We start from the raw sequence: 19,768 nt of genomic DNA, 5'->3' as shown, positions 1-19,768 counted from the left end.
ACAGTACTTTTCGGCCCCCTTGTGGATATCTTAATTTTGGTTTTATTTTTTTATTTTCTCTTTCTTTCTCTTTTAAGATCATTTTCTTATCAATTTAGCAAAAAAAGAGATTTTAGATCAATCAAATCTTTCTATGCCTGACAAAACTGATGCACCTTATGAGTGCATTTATTTTTCTTATTTTTGGGGGTTGTGGTATCGTTTATAGGCGGGCGCGCTCTATTTTGTGAAAATGTTTACTTGTTTATATGTGCAAAAGAATAAAGTGAGTCAAGTCCCATCTGATAGTTTTAATGTTAGAACTTTACCTCTCAAAATATAAGGCGATTGGCATTAAATGCTACACTGTACAGTACTTGATCAAGGCAGAGGTTATTGAAGACCCACTTTAAATGCGAAAACATGCACCTTTTGCTTTAGGGCTCTTGGGAGCCATTTCTGCTCTTAATATTCATAGTTTAGTCTCAAGGGCAAATCACTCACCTTGATGGTGCATAAAGAGCCAAAAGGGTGCATTTCAATAAAGTTTTGTGGGGAAAATTGGCCTACAGTCTTTCCTGATTAGACTTTCAATATTTAAAACATTTTTATACAAATGCAAATTTATTGATTGAAGCAGATTAGAAATAATCCGTAACCTATCTAAATTCTTAAGGGAGTGTCTGTGACTTGCATTCACAGTCAATGATTCACTTATTCTCCTTTTATTTGCTGCAAACATTCTGAAATCTGCTCCAACCCAATGCAAATCGATCCAACGGCAATCCTTTTTTTCATTCTGGCTGTTACCTTAATTTGGAATCTGGATCTACTCGTCTCATTTTATTCAGCTCAGACAGGAATCCAATCAGTGTGTAATGGACCATCACTGTGAAATATTTTGTCGGTATTGGTCGCCCATTTGTTCATCAGAAGTAGTGAAAAATAAGGAATATGTTCAGAACTTTAATAATGTTTTTATTCTGTGCTTCCAAGTGTTAGCATGTCTGTTTCAAAATGACGGCTTGTTGTGTCCACTGTTTGTGGTAAAAATGATAATTAGTATTATATTAGTAGTTAGTATTCGATTCAATAGCGGCTTGTAATTAAGGGCTCTAGGGTCTTACCCCAAATTGTTCTATGTATTTCAATACCGAGGGACACCAGTCAAATGGTTATGTATGTTCTTGAATTTTTTGTTAGCATGCGTCTTCTTGCTGATCTTTAATTGCGTCTTTAAAGATCCTCACAGGGGCAACCATAGGATATCGGGGAAATGGGGCCATTTTTTTTTCATCCAATCTGATTGATTACTACTACCCAGGCAACTGAGATGTACATCCCCAGGGGGCAGCTCAATAGGTGAGTCCTACTTTGCTGTGCACCTTCATGACCAAATATGACTTCATTTTCAAAATGAGCTGTTTTTAATCTCCCGTGGTGCCGATTTACAGGCTATAAACCTTAAAAATGTTTTGAAGAGCTGCAAACAAGTAACAAGTGTCTCCAGGTTTCTTTGACATTTAAAAATACAGCTTAAAATCTAAATGCATGAAATCGTTTTGAAAATAAGTGCGATAAAAATGGCACAAGCTGAGAACAAGTGAGTTCTGAATCTTTGAGTTATAGGCAGAAATTATTTTGGTCTGAGTTTGAAGCCCTGCATTGTCAAGATGTCATTCTCATGCACATTATTTGGGCATTATTTTACTGACTAAAATCAGACAGTCTTAAATATTGTAAGGAAAAAAGTGCTGTTATTCCTAATCAGCAGTTAGAAAAATGTAATTCATTCATTTTCTGAACCGTTTATCCTCACAAGGTCCGCGCGGGGTGCTGCAGCCTATTGCAGCTGACTATGGGCACCAGACAGGGAACACCCTGAATCGGCGGCCAGCCAATCGCAGGGCACAAGGAGAAAGACAACCATTCACGGTCACATTTATACCATTTTCAATCATATTGTTCAGAATTTTGTTCCCATATCATCATGAATATCGTTATCACAAATAATAATTTTAAGGCTGTCACCCAGCCCTTGTTTCCTTTTCATGAGAAAACAAACAAACTAACTAACTAACTAAAAACAGATGTAAACATTTACCAACTTGACTATAATGCACTTTAAAGTCGTGCTGCACTAATATTTGTAGGCTTAGGACAAGTGTTGATTATCACTTCTCAAGTCTCAACATCATTGTTCATGTTTTTAACAAGTTTACGTTCATTCATTCATCTATTTTCTGAACCGCTTATCCTCACAAGGGTCGTGGGGGAACCCTGAATCGTAATCAATCATAACTACGGGCAATTTAGAGTGTTCAACCAGCCGACCATACATGTTTGTTGGATGTAGGCGGTAAGCTGATTACCTAGAACACGTGTCAAAGTGGTGGCCTGGGGGCCGAATCTGGCCGGCCGCATCATTTTGTATGGCCCGACTTTCTGTTTTAGGATTAAATTAAAATGAAGAGTATAGATGTATATTAAATTTCCTGAACTTCCCCCTTTTAAATCAACATTTTTAATTTTTTAATCATTTTTTTTCTGTTTTTAGTTCAAAAATCATTTTGTAAAATCTAAAAAAAATTAAAAAAAAGCTAAAATAAACATTGTTTTTGATTTATAAAAAACTGAATATTCAGGGATTTTAATCCAGTTCTTGCAATCCATTTATAAATAAAAAATCTAAATATTATATCAAAAAATGGTCCGGCCCACATGGAATCGAGTTGACGTTAACGCGGCCCGCGATCCAACCCGAGTCTGACACCCCTGAACTAGAAAATCAGGGCGGGCCAGTGACGCGAGTGGTTAGTGTGTTGGTCTCGCAACTCTGGAATCCTTGGTTCAAATCAAGGTCAAGTCCACTAGTGTGGAGTTTGCATGTTCTCCCCGGGCCTGCGTGGGTTTCCTCCGGGTATTCCGGTTTCCTCCCTCATTCCAAAAACATGCATGGTAGGCCTATTGGACACTCTAAATTGCCCCTAGGTATGGATGTGAGTGTGCATGGTTGTCCGTCTCCTTGTGCCCTAAAATCGGCTTGTCACCGATTCAGGGTGTCCCCCACCTCTGGCCCGGAGTCAGCTGGGATAGGCTCCAGCACCCCCGCGACCCTAATGAGGATGAAGCGGTTCAGAAAATGAAATGAAAAATGAAATGAAAAAAAATCAGACGCCGACTCAATTGGAGTCGCTCTCTCGCTCTGCCGCGTGCGTCCAGATCTGTGCGCGCGCGTCAGGCTCGTGAGCGCGGACGCAGACGCGAGTTCACTCGGCAGCAGGACGCCGGAGAGAAGGAGCGACGCCGGGGGAATTTACGCCTGCCGTTTTACAGCTCCATGGCACGGCAAATCCGCCTAGTTAACAGGTGCTCGAAATTTCTTTAATAGACGCAGAGAACCCATCGCCTTCCTAGAAGAAGCAACCATTTGAGATAAGACCCAAAAACAACAAAAAATGAAGAGCAAAAACCGTGAAAGCTTGACTGAGTCCCGGGAGCTGGACGGATCTTACGACCCCCTGACGGGTGAGTACTATCAACATTTGGGCCATCGCCGGGTGTTGTGTGCCGTGCAAGATTTAATATGCTGTCAGTCGGTCCTCCACTTTAAGCGCTTTAATTTGTATTATCTTTATAATGCGCAAGTTCATTAGTGAAATCAACGACACGTGGTGGCCGACTAGTCACAAATGTTGTCGATCTTTGAGTCAAAATGAAGAGTTCGGAGCTTTAAATTGTCCCAAGCATTCAAGTGCTTGGTGCGTCTTCTCAAACATTCCTAAAATATGGATATTTCATTTATTGCATACTCTTGTGCGTTCTTTACCTGAAGGTCAAGTGTGATGACTCCAGCATTTTGACCTCTGATTTAGAATAAATCCCGGATTACAAACGAGAGATGGCCATTAAACTACATTTCTTTTGAGAAAAAATAGTTTGAACATATATATTTTATTCTAGCAAAACGACCTAAAATATTTAAGAGGTAATTGGTGTTAAAAATCTTCTGATCAACCCATTCCAAGTAATATGACAAAAACTGATTTGTACACAGACTAAAAGAAAACTAACAAAGCAGTCTAAACACAGGATAAAGAACATCACATTGCTTCATCATTTGAAATTCATGTAAAACAACTGTATTTCAATAATGAAGCTAACATCAATCGTAATATACTTTTAATACAAAGGGTTATTGACATATTTTTCACTTTTTCTTCATAAGCATGGTTCAGGAATTTGTATATGCACCTGTACCTCTATTTACAAAAATATTTAAGTTCGGAAAAGCCTCAATGGGAAATCATTTGTTTTAAGATTTAAAAAAAGTCAAAACTTAAATACACTTCATGTATCTGATAATTTTCATTTCAAATCTTTGAAGTCTTTTTTGCACACGTACATGAATTTGCATATATATTTCATACAAAATTGCGATATTATTTGAATATTTATTAAATGGTTTAGGGGTAGTATGTGGAGCGGTATATGCTAATTCAATGTAAAATGTCTACTCTTTAAGAATACAAGTTATGAAACGACATCTTTAACGAAGTATTTTCGTAAGAAGGGGTACGATTGTAGATATACGAATATATTTGAGTACATATTTAGCGTGTTCAACCAGTAAGTATTAGGATTTGTTTACACAATTGAAAATCTCAACACAAATGAGAATGAATAATTTAATTACCATACTCTTTCCTAGTTCTTAAAGCCCCTTGGATAACTTGACAGGCAACAAAACTGAAGTGAAGGAATCCTGAAAGCATATTGAATCTCTTCATTTCCATATTGCATGTGCATGGTTGTGCAATGTTGGTGACTGCTGTGAAAATTTCAAATGTGATTGTTGCTGACCAGGCTGAGTTATGGAATGATGAGAGGTGGAAGGCGTTGGTTTCCACTGAGATCAAAAACGGGAGATACTGGGAATTGTTTATTATGCTTTGGCTTGTCGTGCATTAATCTCCTGGAGCTTTGTTTCTGTGCAACAAAAATCATTATTCCCTCTGAAATTGGATTGAAGCTGCCTGATGGTGTAGACTGTGGAGGCACAGGCTCAATTCCTGCTGGTGGCAGTATGATTCTAACTGCGTATGGTCGTTTGTCTCTGTGTGCCTTATAGTTGACTGGCGACCGGTCTAGAGTGTAGTCAGAGTACTCGAACACTGGATTACTATTGCATTTTACAATGTTTACTTAGCCATTGGTACAGTTGAAAATCTCATAACATACAGTACCACCTAACAAAATGTCACAATAGTATGATTGGGAAAACACACGAATACAATGTACATACGTTATCTGTACACATCGTAATTGTATGTTCTGACCTTTGCTGTAAGGGCTTTTCATTATTTTACATGTCGCTTTACGTCATTGACAGAGATGGATGAACCAAAACACGTTGTTCATAGAAAATCAATAAAAGTATTCGAACCAATTAGGAGAAATTCAATACTTTCCCACGGCACACCTGATCATTTATCACTACACTTGTGCAAACAGAAGAATGATCCCTGGATCATTAAGTGGAAGGATCTTTCGGCATCACTGCTGTAATGATCGCGCCGAGACGTCGTGGCACGGTCAGAGGGATTTGGACCCAGTAGCGGGGAAGCAGGAGAGGACGGGGCGAAATGTGCTCATGATAACAACTTTAATAACTCAGAAAGCCTTACAAAATAACAGGGACTTGTGCATCCAGAACGAAACAAAACCGGAGCATGGAGAACAGTACCTTTGCAGCAATGTATGCAGTATCACACAGTACAATCCGACAATGAATACCAATTAAGTCGTGTTTAAATACACACATACGGAAGTAATCATGAATCACTCGCAGCTGCTCGAACCTAACGGCAAGCCAGGAGGGACAAACGAGCTGCTCCTGACAACTGCTATCATTGTCATCTTTTCATCTGGCACTTTAAGTTTAAAGCATGAGACCATAATTCCATAATTCCTATGACAAATATAAGTTGTCTTTTAGTGAGATGCATCTATGTACACTTGTGTATTTGACTGTATGTAAAACTGAAGCAAAAGTCTTTGTAGGATGAGGAATCCCATTTTGCCATTTCCTCACTCACTTAATTGTCTACCGTGTGCACTTACCTGTGCTTTCCCAGTGAGGAGAGATCTCTCTCCAGGGACATTTTCCATCGATGCAGGCTCTTGAGGTCGTGGCTCACAGCCTCACTGTCTAATATGTGCACAGTTGCGTGACAGCTGTCTCAGTAGCATTTCCACATCATGCCTGAATGCACCTCTGGCATTGCAGAGGGATTCATGCCGTCCTCGGCAGCTGTGCTCTCCCTAGATCCACAGGGAAAATGTCGTTGAAAGCCCCTTAAATGACACTTACCAAGAATGAGGTGCCCTATTTCACCTTTTGGAGGTGTTAATCACAGCCCTAGCAATGGAAAATTGGGAAATGCAGAACAGTGGTGTGAAGCTTTACACTCCCAACTGCCCCTTTAGTGGCATTTTATCAGTTTATCTGCCACATCAAGTGCTTCTGAAATATGTATTATAAAGGTTCAAACAAGTTTAAAGAGATTGACTTTGTTGAGATCTTGGAGTACTCTGCGCTTTTCCGATGCCACGTACGAATCTTGCATCACCATCGCAACCCAGATATTTGCATGTTCAATTGTGTATTATATTATTTAGGTTTGTTTACTTTTCTCCACAATTCATTTACACTCTAATCATGCGGATAGTGTCCAAATTTATATGACGGCACAATTGTTAATCATTGCCCATTGTTATTTGATTTGCATATTCATTTGAAAATGAAAACAATTGAAAATCATTTACACATCAGTGAAAACACAACCCTGATTCAAATGAAGTTTAGCTCTTGCGGTGAATTATAAATAAAAATCAATACAATGCTTTGAACTGAGATCTACTCTTTAAGATGCTGATAACTGTAGTAGTCTACATATGAAGGGCGACGCGTTGATGAACTTTAGTTACTCGTATTGTGGCATTTGGATGTGAAATAATAGTGTGTGTTCTTACGATGACAGGTGCGCTTCTGTCAAGTCCCCTACGCACATACACAAAAGATGTAAAGCACAAGTGTAGTTGTGAGAATAGATTATTAAGTGGGTGTTTGTGTGGGAAGGGTAGCTTCAGGTGAGTCATTCTAGCTTGCAAGCAACTCCCGTGCGTTTCTCTGTGTGTCTGTGTGTGTGTGGTAAAGTGTGCGTATGCTCCCACCCCTAACCTGTGTTACTTAAAGGCAGTGTGGGTGTTTTCAAATCAACAGTGAAATATAACCTACTAGAAATAATCCCCCTCAGCTTGCTCACATTGTGCTTGTCGAGCGTTCCGCTCTGTGCGCTCGTGTGTGTGTATGTGTGTGTGTGTGGGGTAGTCTGCATAGCATTCCCTGTTGTGTTTGAGTGCAGCGACTGAGAGATGAGAGGTAATTATAGAAGTGTGCAGCAGTAATCTGCTCTTCCACCTCACAAAGCAGGATCACATCAACTCCACAAAAGAATGAGTTGTGTGCGCACACATGCACACATGCACACACACCTATGCGTACAATATTATCATCACGCACACCGTTTAAAAAGTTCTTCCTGTCCTTTTTACTAAGCGATGATGGATGTCACGGAGAGCCTACTTAGTGACTCATGTACTTCCCTTTAGGGAAAATGATACTTTTTACCCTATCTGAACAAAATTGTTTCCGGGCCAAAGTAAAGTAGTTAGCGTGTCAAATTTGGTGCTGTGGGACTCCTAGTAGCGGATTGATGCTCTCACCAGGACTCTTGTGACCCCCTGCAGTTGTCTCCAGGCATCCCAGACTTGTTGAGCTTCTCTTTAGTTCATCACTCCTAAACATTTGCATCCACTGAGAAGGAAGGACTAGCATGACAAATATAACAATTTTAAGAATGGTGGAGGAGCAGACAGCTCTGTTATGCTTGTAATCATTGGGATTGTTACTGCACACTCTGTTAACCCACCTGTTTGCCCCAATGTTGCTGATGGAATCTGCTCAAATGAGATGTGATACCTATTTAATTTGGTAAAATTGCCACTATGGTTGAGTCCGGCCAGGGTTGTTCTTTTTTTAATTTGCCTGACTTCTGCGCAGACAGCGTGAGTAATTGCTATTCTGTGATGGTGTGACTGAATGTGAGCGTTAATGGTCGTTCGTCATTATACCACCGTGTGCAATTTAACATGACCATCCAAGATTAGTCCTAATGTCACCTATCGGGGGATTTTTCTGAATTCAAAAGATTGGACTTCACTGAGCCACAACCGTAGTTTTTTTCTTTAAAATATATATTTAAAAACACAAAACATAGTTTTAATTCCATTTCCATTTAGGCAAAAAGCCAGAGTCAGATTCCAGAAGTGATGCAGGCTTTTGGGGTCTTAAGAACTTAGGTCTTTTCCTGACCCACTTTCAATTCCTTATTTCGATTTATTGCACAATAAGCATCAGTCAGTTTAACTTAAGTCATACCAATAGATATTGATATTTTGTTTTGTTTTAATATAGTTTTTGTGATGCATCGCCTTCACCTACTTTATTTATCCCTAGCATCTAAAATATTTACACCTCTCCGGTGAGGATGTTTGTATGTGGAAAAGATTATGTTGCTATAATTGCCTATCTACAGTTTCCTTGGTGCGACACCTCCAAATGTCTTGGCTATATTTCTAAATAATACCAATGACAGCCCCCACTTGCTATGCACTCTAATTTTCTCTTTTTTTCACACTCCTCCTCACCCTGTCTTTTCCTCACAATTATATAATGCTCATGTGAAATAGAAAATAAAAAATAAATACAAATCAGTTTGTCTAAGAATAATGCTCTGGTTGGACCGACACTGTCAAGAGGTATTTGAAACAGTTCTAACCAGATTTTTTAATCAATCTGTACTTTGGGTTTTACTACAAAATATGACAGTTCATGTCACATTAACATAAATGTTTGACTTTTTGTCTCCATTTTTACTTCTAGTATTGTGTTTTACTTCTCAGCTTTGTTGTTATATCTATCCCATTACAAAACTTCATGTCAAAATCGGTCTCCTCCCATTCACCTCTACATGTCTGTCAGACCACAAAGGGACTGCAGGTCAATGAAGCTCCAAGCCAGGATCGATGCTAACGAGTTTTCATTTTTGACCAAAACTCCAGACTGGGCCAGGCGATCGTTTATTGAAATGAGCCCTGGCTCATGTCTTCCTTTGTCCTCCAGCCTTTTCACTCCTTTGTTCATTTAGAATTGGTTGGAGAAGAGGGAGAGGCGTGGGGAAAGATTAAAGGTTGCAGAATAGTGATAAGGTCGATGGAGACGGAAGTTGAAATAGTTTCACAATGTTGTATGATGTCCAGTAAAATATGCATTGCTAAGCGTTTTTTTATATGGGCAATAAGGTAAAGCCGAGTCATTTGTTCCAAAGTACGGTTTTTGCTTCCTAAGCTGTCTAACCAAAGTTATCCACTGTAAATTTAAATTAAAAATAAAAAGCCGTACCGGATTGTTCACTGTCACACTCTAATAATTGCTTGGTCCTTGTAAAACAATCAAAACTAAGTTGTCACCAAATTTTTATCCTTTAAAATGTTACATTTATTACTGAGCTTCATGGCCAGGTTTTGAATACATGGCCAGTATTTATGCAGTCACCTGTGTGGGTCAGTTAAGTTGTTAATTCAAGTTAATTGCATGTTTTGAAAATTCTACCAATTTTTAAAATGATTTATGAAAAAATGGAGTTTGGTAACTTTCACTTCAAGTTTCCTTAAATTCTATAGTCTAGATTTAGTAAGCCCACGCTTTGTAACATTGAAATTATGGCAATAAACCCATAGACATACAATTCTGCTGGTTGCAGGATGTTTGCACTGATTTTTCATAAATGATCCATATGAGGATCTGAAGGCATTTATCTGAAAAAAGAAGGGTTGTTCGTTATAGCGTTTGGGTCATTTTCTCCGAGTATCAGTTACTTAAAAAAAAAAAAAAAAATTGGCGAATTCTGACCAGAAACAGCTACAGAAATAAAACATCACCTGTCCAAAAAGTGCCCTTCCTTGGACAAAAAAACATTACAATAAATAAATAATAGCAATTATACTGTACCTCTGATATTCTGAGTAAATGTAACGCTACTGTGTGGCATAGAATCTTGAACGTTGTGCAAATTTTAGTGAGAACCGTGGCTTGTTGCTTGGCGGAATCCTGCCAATAAGCATGAATAGAAATGCATGATCTGCCTTTCCTTGTCACAATTATTTCCACTTCCGATTTACTTTGCTTTAACTATCACCTCTTTCCTCCGTTGCGGCTTCCACTCTCTACCAACCGCATACACGTTAAAAATACACTACTAGGGAACCATACTGTACTTTTGAATGTAGTTTTTATCAGCTGTTTGGCTGCTGTGTGCTTTCTGTGAGTGTGATCAAGCCTGATGTCACCAGTGCACTCAACTCACCCTGCCACTCAAAACATCAGATATGCATTAGGTGATTATATTGTGTCCAATATCCCGCTGGAGTCATTTTCCAGACTGAATGTCACTCATTAGTAAGTGTAGGCGGAAAAATCGGTAAACAGCCAAACTATTACTGCGTGGAAGCTATGGAGGATGCCACTCAAACCCACTCAGCGTGGGTACAAGGCAAAAGACAGTCCTTTATCATCAGCTAGCTGCCTGTGTCACATTTGAGATGCTGGATTGAAGGTGAAGTCGGTAGGAGTATGTGTGTGGTGTGGAGGATGCCTGAAGGGCAATTGATGTGCTGTTTTAAGTGTCACAATAGAAGGTCTCTTTGGTGAGACAGTCTTGTATTTGAAAATAAATATGCACATAATATTCTTAAAGCTACTTTAGAGGGTAGTAGTACACACGGGAATTCTTGAAATGTAGCCGTGCAGCCTGTTGGGGAGATTGAGTGCACGCACTAAGGGTTCCTCAGTAACGGCGTCAGTGTGACAGACAACACAAAAGCCAGGAGGAGGGAGAGGTGGAGGTGATTAGAGGAACCCCAGGGTTTGGCCCTGTCACACTGCAAAAGAAGCACACATGCATCACATACACACTCTTACACAAAGGCTGTCACATTTACAATCAGTCATCTGCTTCTGACACAACATCTCGGTAACAACAAGCATTCATACGTACTCACAGATGCGAATGAACATGTTGACGTAGATTCAGGCATGATGGGATAAACATACGTTTGTTGTCTCCAAGTGATTAGTTATTTGGAGCGAGTGTGTGTTATAAATTCCTTTTTAATTTACATATACAGTCAACTGCAATGGATGAAAAGACAAAATTTGGAACATGTTCAAAACATTTTGTTATATCTTTGTAACAATCATACATGCGCAAAAATTGTAAACGTATATAAAGAAAATGCTATATTGGAGTATTTGTGTGTTATGTAAATACACTTACATTTTAAGACATGAGGTCTGGTAGGGCCGGTATGCGAGGCTGTGGGTCTGCTATGTTTGCATTTTACTCTTTTCCTAACATTAAAAAAAAATACTGAAAATGTGAGGGCATTTACAGTTCATAGCAGTTATTTTTTCTAAAAACTTGTCATGCAATCGACTGTTTTTCTCTTGCGACCCCTGAGGGGATATGCTGAAAAATCAGTCAGTCACGAAAAAGAAAAAAAGGAAAAAAAAATCTGTACCATAATAAAAAAAAATGAATCACAATATCCTGGCCGAAGAATGTATTTCTGGTTGTAGTCCTAAAAATTAACATTGAAAGGAATATAACACATTTTTCAAAAATCTTTTTTTGTGAACAAATAACTCCAAACATACCATTATTATTGTCTGTAGCTTAATAATAAAACGCTTAATTCTTCACCTTTCATCGATCTCAGCAGGCTGACATTTTTTTACTCTATCAACCTTAAAATATTGTCAAAACTTGCCATTATTATAAAAAAAAGTTTGTTATTTTGACTTAGTTTTTTAAATTTTGTTACCTTAAATTAGTTTTTAGAGCTACTTCTCAGTAATTTTTATTTTTTTTGGGAGATCCTTCATTTTAATTCAGAGATTATTATTATTTTTTAAAAGACATTGTGTTTCTTTTGTGGGAAATTGGGAAAAATAATCAACAGTGAGAGCTGGGTTTATATTACCATGACCAAACCTGGAAAATATATTTCATTGTATACTCTTTTAATGTGCACAGCAATGGGTTGACGACATGCTGGGTCCAAGTACAATATACTATTTGGTCAGTTCTTAGTGCATTGCACTGAATTGTCAGATGTCTATTTAATTATCGTATGTGCCTCACATAGAACAGAAAATACTGAGAGACAGAAAGTCAGTCTGTCTGACGAGCACAAAAATGGATCATCCTTGGTGACATAACCCAATTAAATCACTCTCATTAAATATCAAATATGGATAGTAATAATTTAAAAGTTGTCGTTTACACGTAATAGAATTTTGGGTGTCTTTAATGACATATCACCATTGGAAATCACCATTTGTGAAACACTTAAACATTTTACCAACAAAGCCCTGAGAAATGAAACTCAGAAGTTTGCAGTTTCAACATTTTTTTTTCGTGTCCACAGGCTTCTCAGTACTTACAAGAATGAACAAAAGAGATTGATTAAATACGACCCAAAGCTGGCAAGAGCAGAACGTTTCCAGAAGACTGAATAGGCTGTTTTTACTGTCTTGGAATATATATAAATATATATATACACTCATTGGCCACCACATTCGGTACATGTGCTCAGTGGATTGAATGACAAGCGCGAAGCGCAGTTTTTAAAGTAATATCAAACCCCAAATTAGAATTATTTCTCATTCGGGATGTTTGGCGTGGTAGCATTACATTTTGCTGCTGCTGTCCCAAAATATGTTCTACTGTGTATTATATTCATCAAAGATATTTGATGCAGGGCAGTAGACCAAACAGAGATGAACAAAGTGTTACTCAGCTATTAATTTCTATAATAGAATGTTTCAAGGGGCTTGTTGTAGTTTTGCGCATCATTTTTCATAGATTTGCTATACGCTTTGACTGAATTTGAACATATTCTTGCTTTATTGTTTCATTTATGCATGTTTTTGTGGATGTCTAATGGTGAATTTGACAGTGACATAATCCAACCTCTTTTGCCATATCTACATCTCTCTGAGTCACCATTGACTTGGCTTGCAATCTCTTTGATCCCTGTTCCTCTAACAAGCCCAGACCAGCTTGCCAGGGAACATTTGGTGACAGCCTGGTCTATTCTATCTCTCCCCATGAAGATGCGAAGGTCAGCCAAATCTCGGTAGACCATACAAAGACCTAGTTAAAAAGAGACGAAGTAGGCTGTATTTCAGAGCCAACCACATGATATGAGGTATTCAGTTCATTTATTACCAACCATCCACACATTCTGCAAACCCCATCGGACCAATTTCAGGTAAAGTATAACAGTTTGATAGTGAGAGCGAGCCGAAGAAAAACTTTCTTAAGATGGATGGGAATATTTTGGCTTTACTTTGGAGTACAAGAGCGGATGGTGGATCGGACAAGTACAGTGCGTCGGTATTGTTCCATAAATAGCTACATAGTATGACTCTGAAAAGACTTTAAACTGGGAAATGCATGTTACCGAAGCTATTGCCTTACACAATTCAAAAGCTATGCTCCTATATGTTGTTCTGAGGGACCTAGGCTTCAATGAAGTGTTTCAGTCTCTTTACACTGTCTTATGAATCTTTCTTATCACCAATCCAGCCTGATTTGTAGCACCAGTTGAAAGACGAAGTTAATGCCTACATGGCAAACGAGTGCATCTAAGTCCATTTCAATCCTCTTGTGTGATGGAAAGTTAGTTGTTTATCAATATCCTAGACATGTTCGCACACTGCTTGATTGTACCACCCACTGCTTGATTGTACCACCCACTGCAGTCTGCATTAAGGGATTTTCAAAAACAGGTAAAAGTTGTTCCTGTAAATGTAGGTGCTCATTACTTTGGAGGAAAAAGTAAAAAATATAAGATAGATCATATTAAAGTCAAGCATTTTATGATTTTTTTGTTTCATCTGTTGTGCCAAATTGGTACAGAAGCATGACCCAAAAACCTAGTTGCGTTACTGTTACTTGTAATTAAGTTGGCCACACGGAGAAATGACGCACTCACAAACAAATGTGGCCGGCAAATTAGTTGAGTGACAGTAAATGGCCACACAGCAATCAATTCCATTCCCAGCAAAGGAATGTCCAACCCTGTTTTTAAAACTGTCTGCACTGTATGTAGAACGAGGACATGAAACTTGAGTTTCAGGGGATTGTGACATAAACCAAATCTGTTTACCCTCACTAGACACAACGTAAGGAACATCTGAAAAAAACTGACAAGATCCAATACAACAGCTATACCAAAAGAAACGATGGCATTTTCTAGTATTTTTATTCTTGTAATATGCAAGGGTGTAGTACTGTGCTGCTACACCTTACTGTGGAATGTCATTGCCCCATAATTCTGATGAAAGTGCCTGTTCAAAACGCTCTTGCGAGGCTTTTCAGGATAGTCGCTACCCTTAATTTTTTTATTTTTTGTCCCTTTAATACTCGTGTGCTTGAATGCTTTACTGTCAAGGATGATTAGTGTTAAAAAGAACAAGAGCAAGCTTCCTTAGCAAAATAAATATCCTTATGCCAAGTTGGCAGGCGAATATGTGCAAAGCTATTTGTGATTATTCTGGAAATGTCTCATAATGCCTGCATTTTCTTGCAAATCAAAGGGTTCTTATCTTATCCACTTCTAGTACGTTATTTTCAAATTGTTTCAGTTATTAAAATTTGTAACATTTGTGAAAAGGGCACTCTCTCTGCACCATACATTCTATATAGTCAGTACCTATTAAAATTTAGCACTAGCTTTCATGGATATATAACCAATGCAACCATCCCTCTCACAAGTTTATCATCATAACCACCATCTTTGGGAAAATAATTTTAATGTTTTTTGCAGCCATGCGGTATTTGTTTGTATGAATATGTGATGACACATAACAACGACGTGTCGTGCTGACACTGAGGGTGTTCCTCATACTAATTAGCAGTAATAGCCATCATCTTTCATAACATGTACTGTACCAACGATTTTTCTTACAATGGAGGAGGATGCGGCCGAGAAGGGTGCAGATTGCAGACCCTGAATTAGGACACAGCCAATACGCCATATCCTTAGTGTACCCCAGGGTTAGGGAACCTATGGCTCGGGAGCCACATGTGGCTCCTTTGATGGGTGTAAGTAGGGCTCTTCTCTAACCTGTGAGCTAGAATGTGGTAACCGCTGGTGAGAGGCCCGAGGCCCGAAAGCACCAATAAAGCATCACGTCGGCATTGTGGCGTTGACACTACCTCTAGCGTCACTTCAATTATATATTTTTTCATTAGACACTTCTTCATGCATACTCTCATTGATTGGCAACAACGTAACATTGTTGTCAAAATAATTTAAATGTTTTTTGTGTGCTTATGAAGTGGTGAAATGACAAAAAATCAACAGATTTTCATCTATCTTAACTTACTCGAACCCTCGACCCCAGAACTGCGAGGCCGACACACTAACTACTCGGGCGTCAGGCTACCTTTTTCCATTAGGTCATATAATTTTGTTAAAATGTAGTTAAATGTTCTCTCTGATGCTTTTCATAAATTGTTTTATTGCACCAAGAAGCTATAAAAATCTAATGCCATATGGATGGAGGCTGTTTTGTTAACTTATTTGTAATATCGACTGAAGGTGAACTATCTATCATGCCCACTCACGCATTCGCAGTCATTAAAAAGTTAATGATTATTAATGAGGTCAGTATAACATTTCTTCATCGAAATGTGAGCTTCTTTTTTCCTTTCTGCATGCTGATGAGTGAGCAAGGCTTTGTTGTATAGGGAACAAACATTACTGTATTATTGATTGTAAGTCACTATCTTAATAACTACTCACCATGTTCCAGTACATCGTTTTCCCTCTTTACAAAGTTGTTTGACGGTCCTTTATCTAGTTTGAAAAGGTGTTGACATTGGGTGGATAATAAATCTGCATTCGATATTTTTTGCACAGTCCATCCCGACCTCTCAGCTTCACCACAAGTAGTATTGTTTTCACCTTTGACCTCACCTGACCTGAGGTGTAGAGAGAGGGGATTTACTGTAAGTGGATGCAAACATAATGGTTTCACCTTCAGCCCTCGATGCTTGGGTAACCGCAAATTGTGGAAGAGAGCCACAGGGTTTGCATTGGGAAATTGTCTTTTGTTGTGTGCACAGTGTTTATTCCCAAACGATGATGTATTTATATGAGGTCTTTGCATTTCTCGAGAGGTTTTGTTTTACCCTTTTACAACAGAATACTTTATAAGGTCATCCAGTTTTGAAGCAAACTTTTACAATGTAAACAAGAATGTTCTGGGTAAAATCGCCTTGAAATTTTGCTTGGAATTTGGAATTATTGTTTGCTAACTTGCTGCATAATAAAGTACTTAATGAAGATGATAAATATAGTATATGTAATTGACGATGATAGATGTTAGATTGAACTGTTTTTTTAATGTCAGAAATTTTGTTTGAATCTTTTTTGACACAAACTTGATTCATCACCGTCATTATCTTTAATGAAAAAATGCCTGCATAAATGCTGAGTTATGCCTTGTCCTTTGTTTGAATGATATTTGTTAGAAATTTTGCTTGTTAGCCTTCAATGGAGGCAATGATTGGTGACTCAGAAATGCTGCACTGCATTGTTTTTTCTGTGCTAACTAGCCAGTTTCCCTCTGTGAGTTTGACGGTTGTTTCTGTTTCTCTCATTAAAGTCAAATAACAATATAACATTTTAGATCCTCTATGTCCTTACAGGAAATCAAACTTTCCTAACTAAAACTTACTGGTGGCCATCTTGTGTCGGGAGATTTCCTTGATGTGCTCTATTGTAACGGATGTAAAGTGCATGCTTTTATCTACTAAATACTCTTAACTCTCAGAATTTTGGATGCATTTACAAAGGGCGTGGTTTATAAAAATAAAAATAAATTAATGTGGCAACCTGAACACCCCTGATAAAAAAAATCCCCTCACACCAAGCATCAGACGTACTTATAATTTAAATTATAGTATCTATGAGCAATGGGTCATCAACAATGGGGAACAGAAGTGGCAAATCCTGAAAGGTGTGCAAGTGGTATTTACATAAATGTTGTTTTCTCGTTCTGAAATCTGTAATCCATGTGGGCCAGTAACAGGACACAGTTGTGGGTGAAGGTCAGATCTGGTAGTGGAGAGGTCTCAGAGTCTGTGTGTACCTAATGTTATGGGCTACAGCTCTGGAGACAAGATTGCTACAGCTGTTCCTGGTCAGCCAGATGCATGTGTTCTGTAATACTCCCAAGACCAACCCCCCCCCTCTTCTTTTTAATCATTTGTTCCTCAGATAGGTTGCTGATGTCCTGCTATCTGATGTAATCCTGTGCAAAAAATGGTCAGATTTACAAACTGACAATTTAATTCTGCCTCATCTTCTGATTTGCTGCTCAGCCTCTTCAGGCGGTTTTAAAGGTACCAATCTCATTATGTAGCCCATGTTTTGATGAAAATATACATGAATAAGATGACGTAAGCACTCGTTTTTTTATGGGTCTTACATCCATCCACGTCACTCAGATTGCTCTTTATTTGAACTTTCCTTTTTCCAAAGATTCAAGAAAACAAAGGAATTAAATGGATCTGTCCACTTAAGTTATTATACTTCATACACTGGTTTTGAAATATATCCTTTTCTCGTGAATTTATATTCCAAAAACCTGTGATTTTAATATACGCTGGTAAGCTTTTTATATGCACTTTACATTGAGCAATGGGATGGGAACGAGTTCACTACATTCATTGAGAGGTTTTTAATAAACAAGCAATGTTTACTTGCGGTGGAACAGTGGAAAGTTATTAACACGTCTGCTTCATTGTTCTGAGATCGTGGATTCAATCTCTGGTTCCGGCCTTCCTGTGTGGAATGTGGAGTTTGCATGTTATCCCGTGCGAGTGTGGGTTCTCTTTGGGTACTCCGGTTCCCTACTACATCCCAAAAATATACATGCTAGGCGGATTAATCACTCGCTATATCCCTAGGTATGAGTGTGTGTGAGCATGGTTTTTAGTTTCCGTGTTCCCTGCGATAGGTTGGCTTTTGTATTTCTGATGTATTTACAGATCTTGATTGATTTTTAAAGCAGTGATGGCCACTGCAAAATATGCTTATTTGAAAATGTAATATTGTGACTTGTACTGAATGTAGAAGTTTTTGTCTTGAATTAGATTTTGTCTTCCAACTTGGAAGAAACTGTATGCGTGTGTATAGTCAGCACCTACTCTTTCCTTTTAAGATCAACAATTACTAAGAAGAGCTGGTGACGGATTGCTGTAGTGTGTAAATTTGTATTTGTGTGGCATCCCTTTTCTGCTGCAGCAGAGAGAAAACAGACAGACAAGTACAAAAATATGTGCGCAATTCTTTTTCTCAACGTCTGCTTCGTTTTTCTAGATGAGATAGGTAGGTTCCTCGGTTTTTCCTCAGCTTCGCCCCTTACTTTTCTATCAGTAGTTTGACAGTGGATCTAAAGATAGAATGGAACATTGAAGCCGCACACATTGTCCTTAACATGCAATGATTGGTCATTTGTGTTTCATTTCTTTTAACGGCTTTGGGAGGAGGGAGGGGGGTGTAGGTTGAGAATCTCTTCTCCTTGTTATTGATTATGCAAGATGAAATTTAATCTGAAGTGCAAATATAACAACATTTTTTAATTAGTAAGCATTAAATTGATTGCATCGTATTGACTTGTTAATATGAAATGGAAATTACAATTGCCTCCAAAATGTCATTTCAATACAGAAAGAAAAAGAAAATGTGCATCACAGCAAGTACTGTAATAGCAACTCACAGACATATTTCTATATCATGCTCTTTCATTTGTATTGGATGATTACATATTTTTAGCTGTTTATTTATGAGTCCAGTTTTGATTTTTTATAGATAAATTTGATTGTATATTTTATTTTATGATGTATACTTCGTGCTGAACCGGAGACAAGGAAAAACTGGAGAAAGCTTTCAGCTGTCAGATTGATACTTGTGAGAACAGATGGATGAATATTTCATGTTGTTTTTGTTTTGATGCTTTTTGTTTTGTTTTTTAAACCAGAAGGAAAAACTAAATTTTTTTGTGGTAAAATTCAATTCGTTAATAAATTTCCAGAATTCTAATGTTACTCCATCATAGACAAGAAATGCATTTTTTGACAGTGACCTGTCTTTTTAGCTGCAACGAGATCCTGTTTGTGATGCTAACTGTTGTGGAATTTTCCTCTTGGTCGGGTAAACCCAAACATGGATTCCTCCAAGCAATACCATTAATCGTTAAAGAACACCAGGAACGACTTAAACCGAAAGATGTTTATTTGGACACTGCAGAGTTTCGACAGACCTCTCATAACATGTCACAAGCTGGGCTGACTCCCAAGGCTTGCCTTTCATGCCTAAAAATGTCTAAACAGGCCGTCTGATAATATCACAATGTTCCAACACAAGAGACGACACATGTCATCTCAGACATCAACATGTTAGTCGAGATATTAACATGTTCTTAAATATTCTCACTTTGTTGATATTTTGGGGTTATGTCCAGAAACTACAATAGTAAAACAACCCTGAAAATATGATCGGAGGTAAATTTAGGTAGGTAAGGGAG

The 19,768-nt window shown here is 38.2% G+C and overlaps 1 protein-coding gene across 1 annotated transcript in view; it reads left to right on the top strand.

Moving 5' to 3' along the window:
* The first annotated feature begins 3,184 nt into the window (after window positions 1–3,184).
* The window catches only part of LOC144084722 (A-type potassium channel modulatory protein KCNIP2), an 89,341-nt gene continuing 72,757 nt past the window's right edge, over window positions 3,185–19,768 (top strand). The window contains exon 1 of the mRNA XM_077613420.1: window positions 3,185–3,507. Within this exon, the coding sequence (XP_077469546.1) occupies window positions 3,438–3,507 (70 nt within the window). The 5' untranslated portion in view covers window positions 3,185–3,437. The remainder of the gene's footprint in view (window positions 3,508–19,768) is intronic.

Source organism: Stigmatopora argus, chromosome 11, assembly GCF_051989625.1.
Source record: "Stigmatopora argus isolate UIUO_Sarg chromosome 11, RoL_Sarg_1.0, whole genome shotgun sequence".
NCBI classification, from domain to species: domain Eukaryota; kingdom Metazoa; phylum Chordata; class Actinopteri; order Syngnathiformes; family Syngnathidae; genus Stigmatopora; species Stigmatopora argus.
Note: the sequence above shows the minus strand (reverse complement) of the source record. Positions and strands in the feature narration are given on the sequence as shown.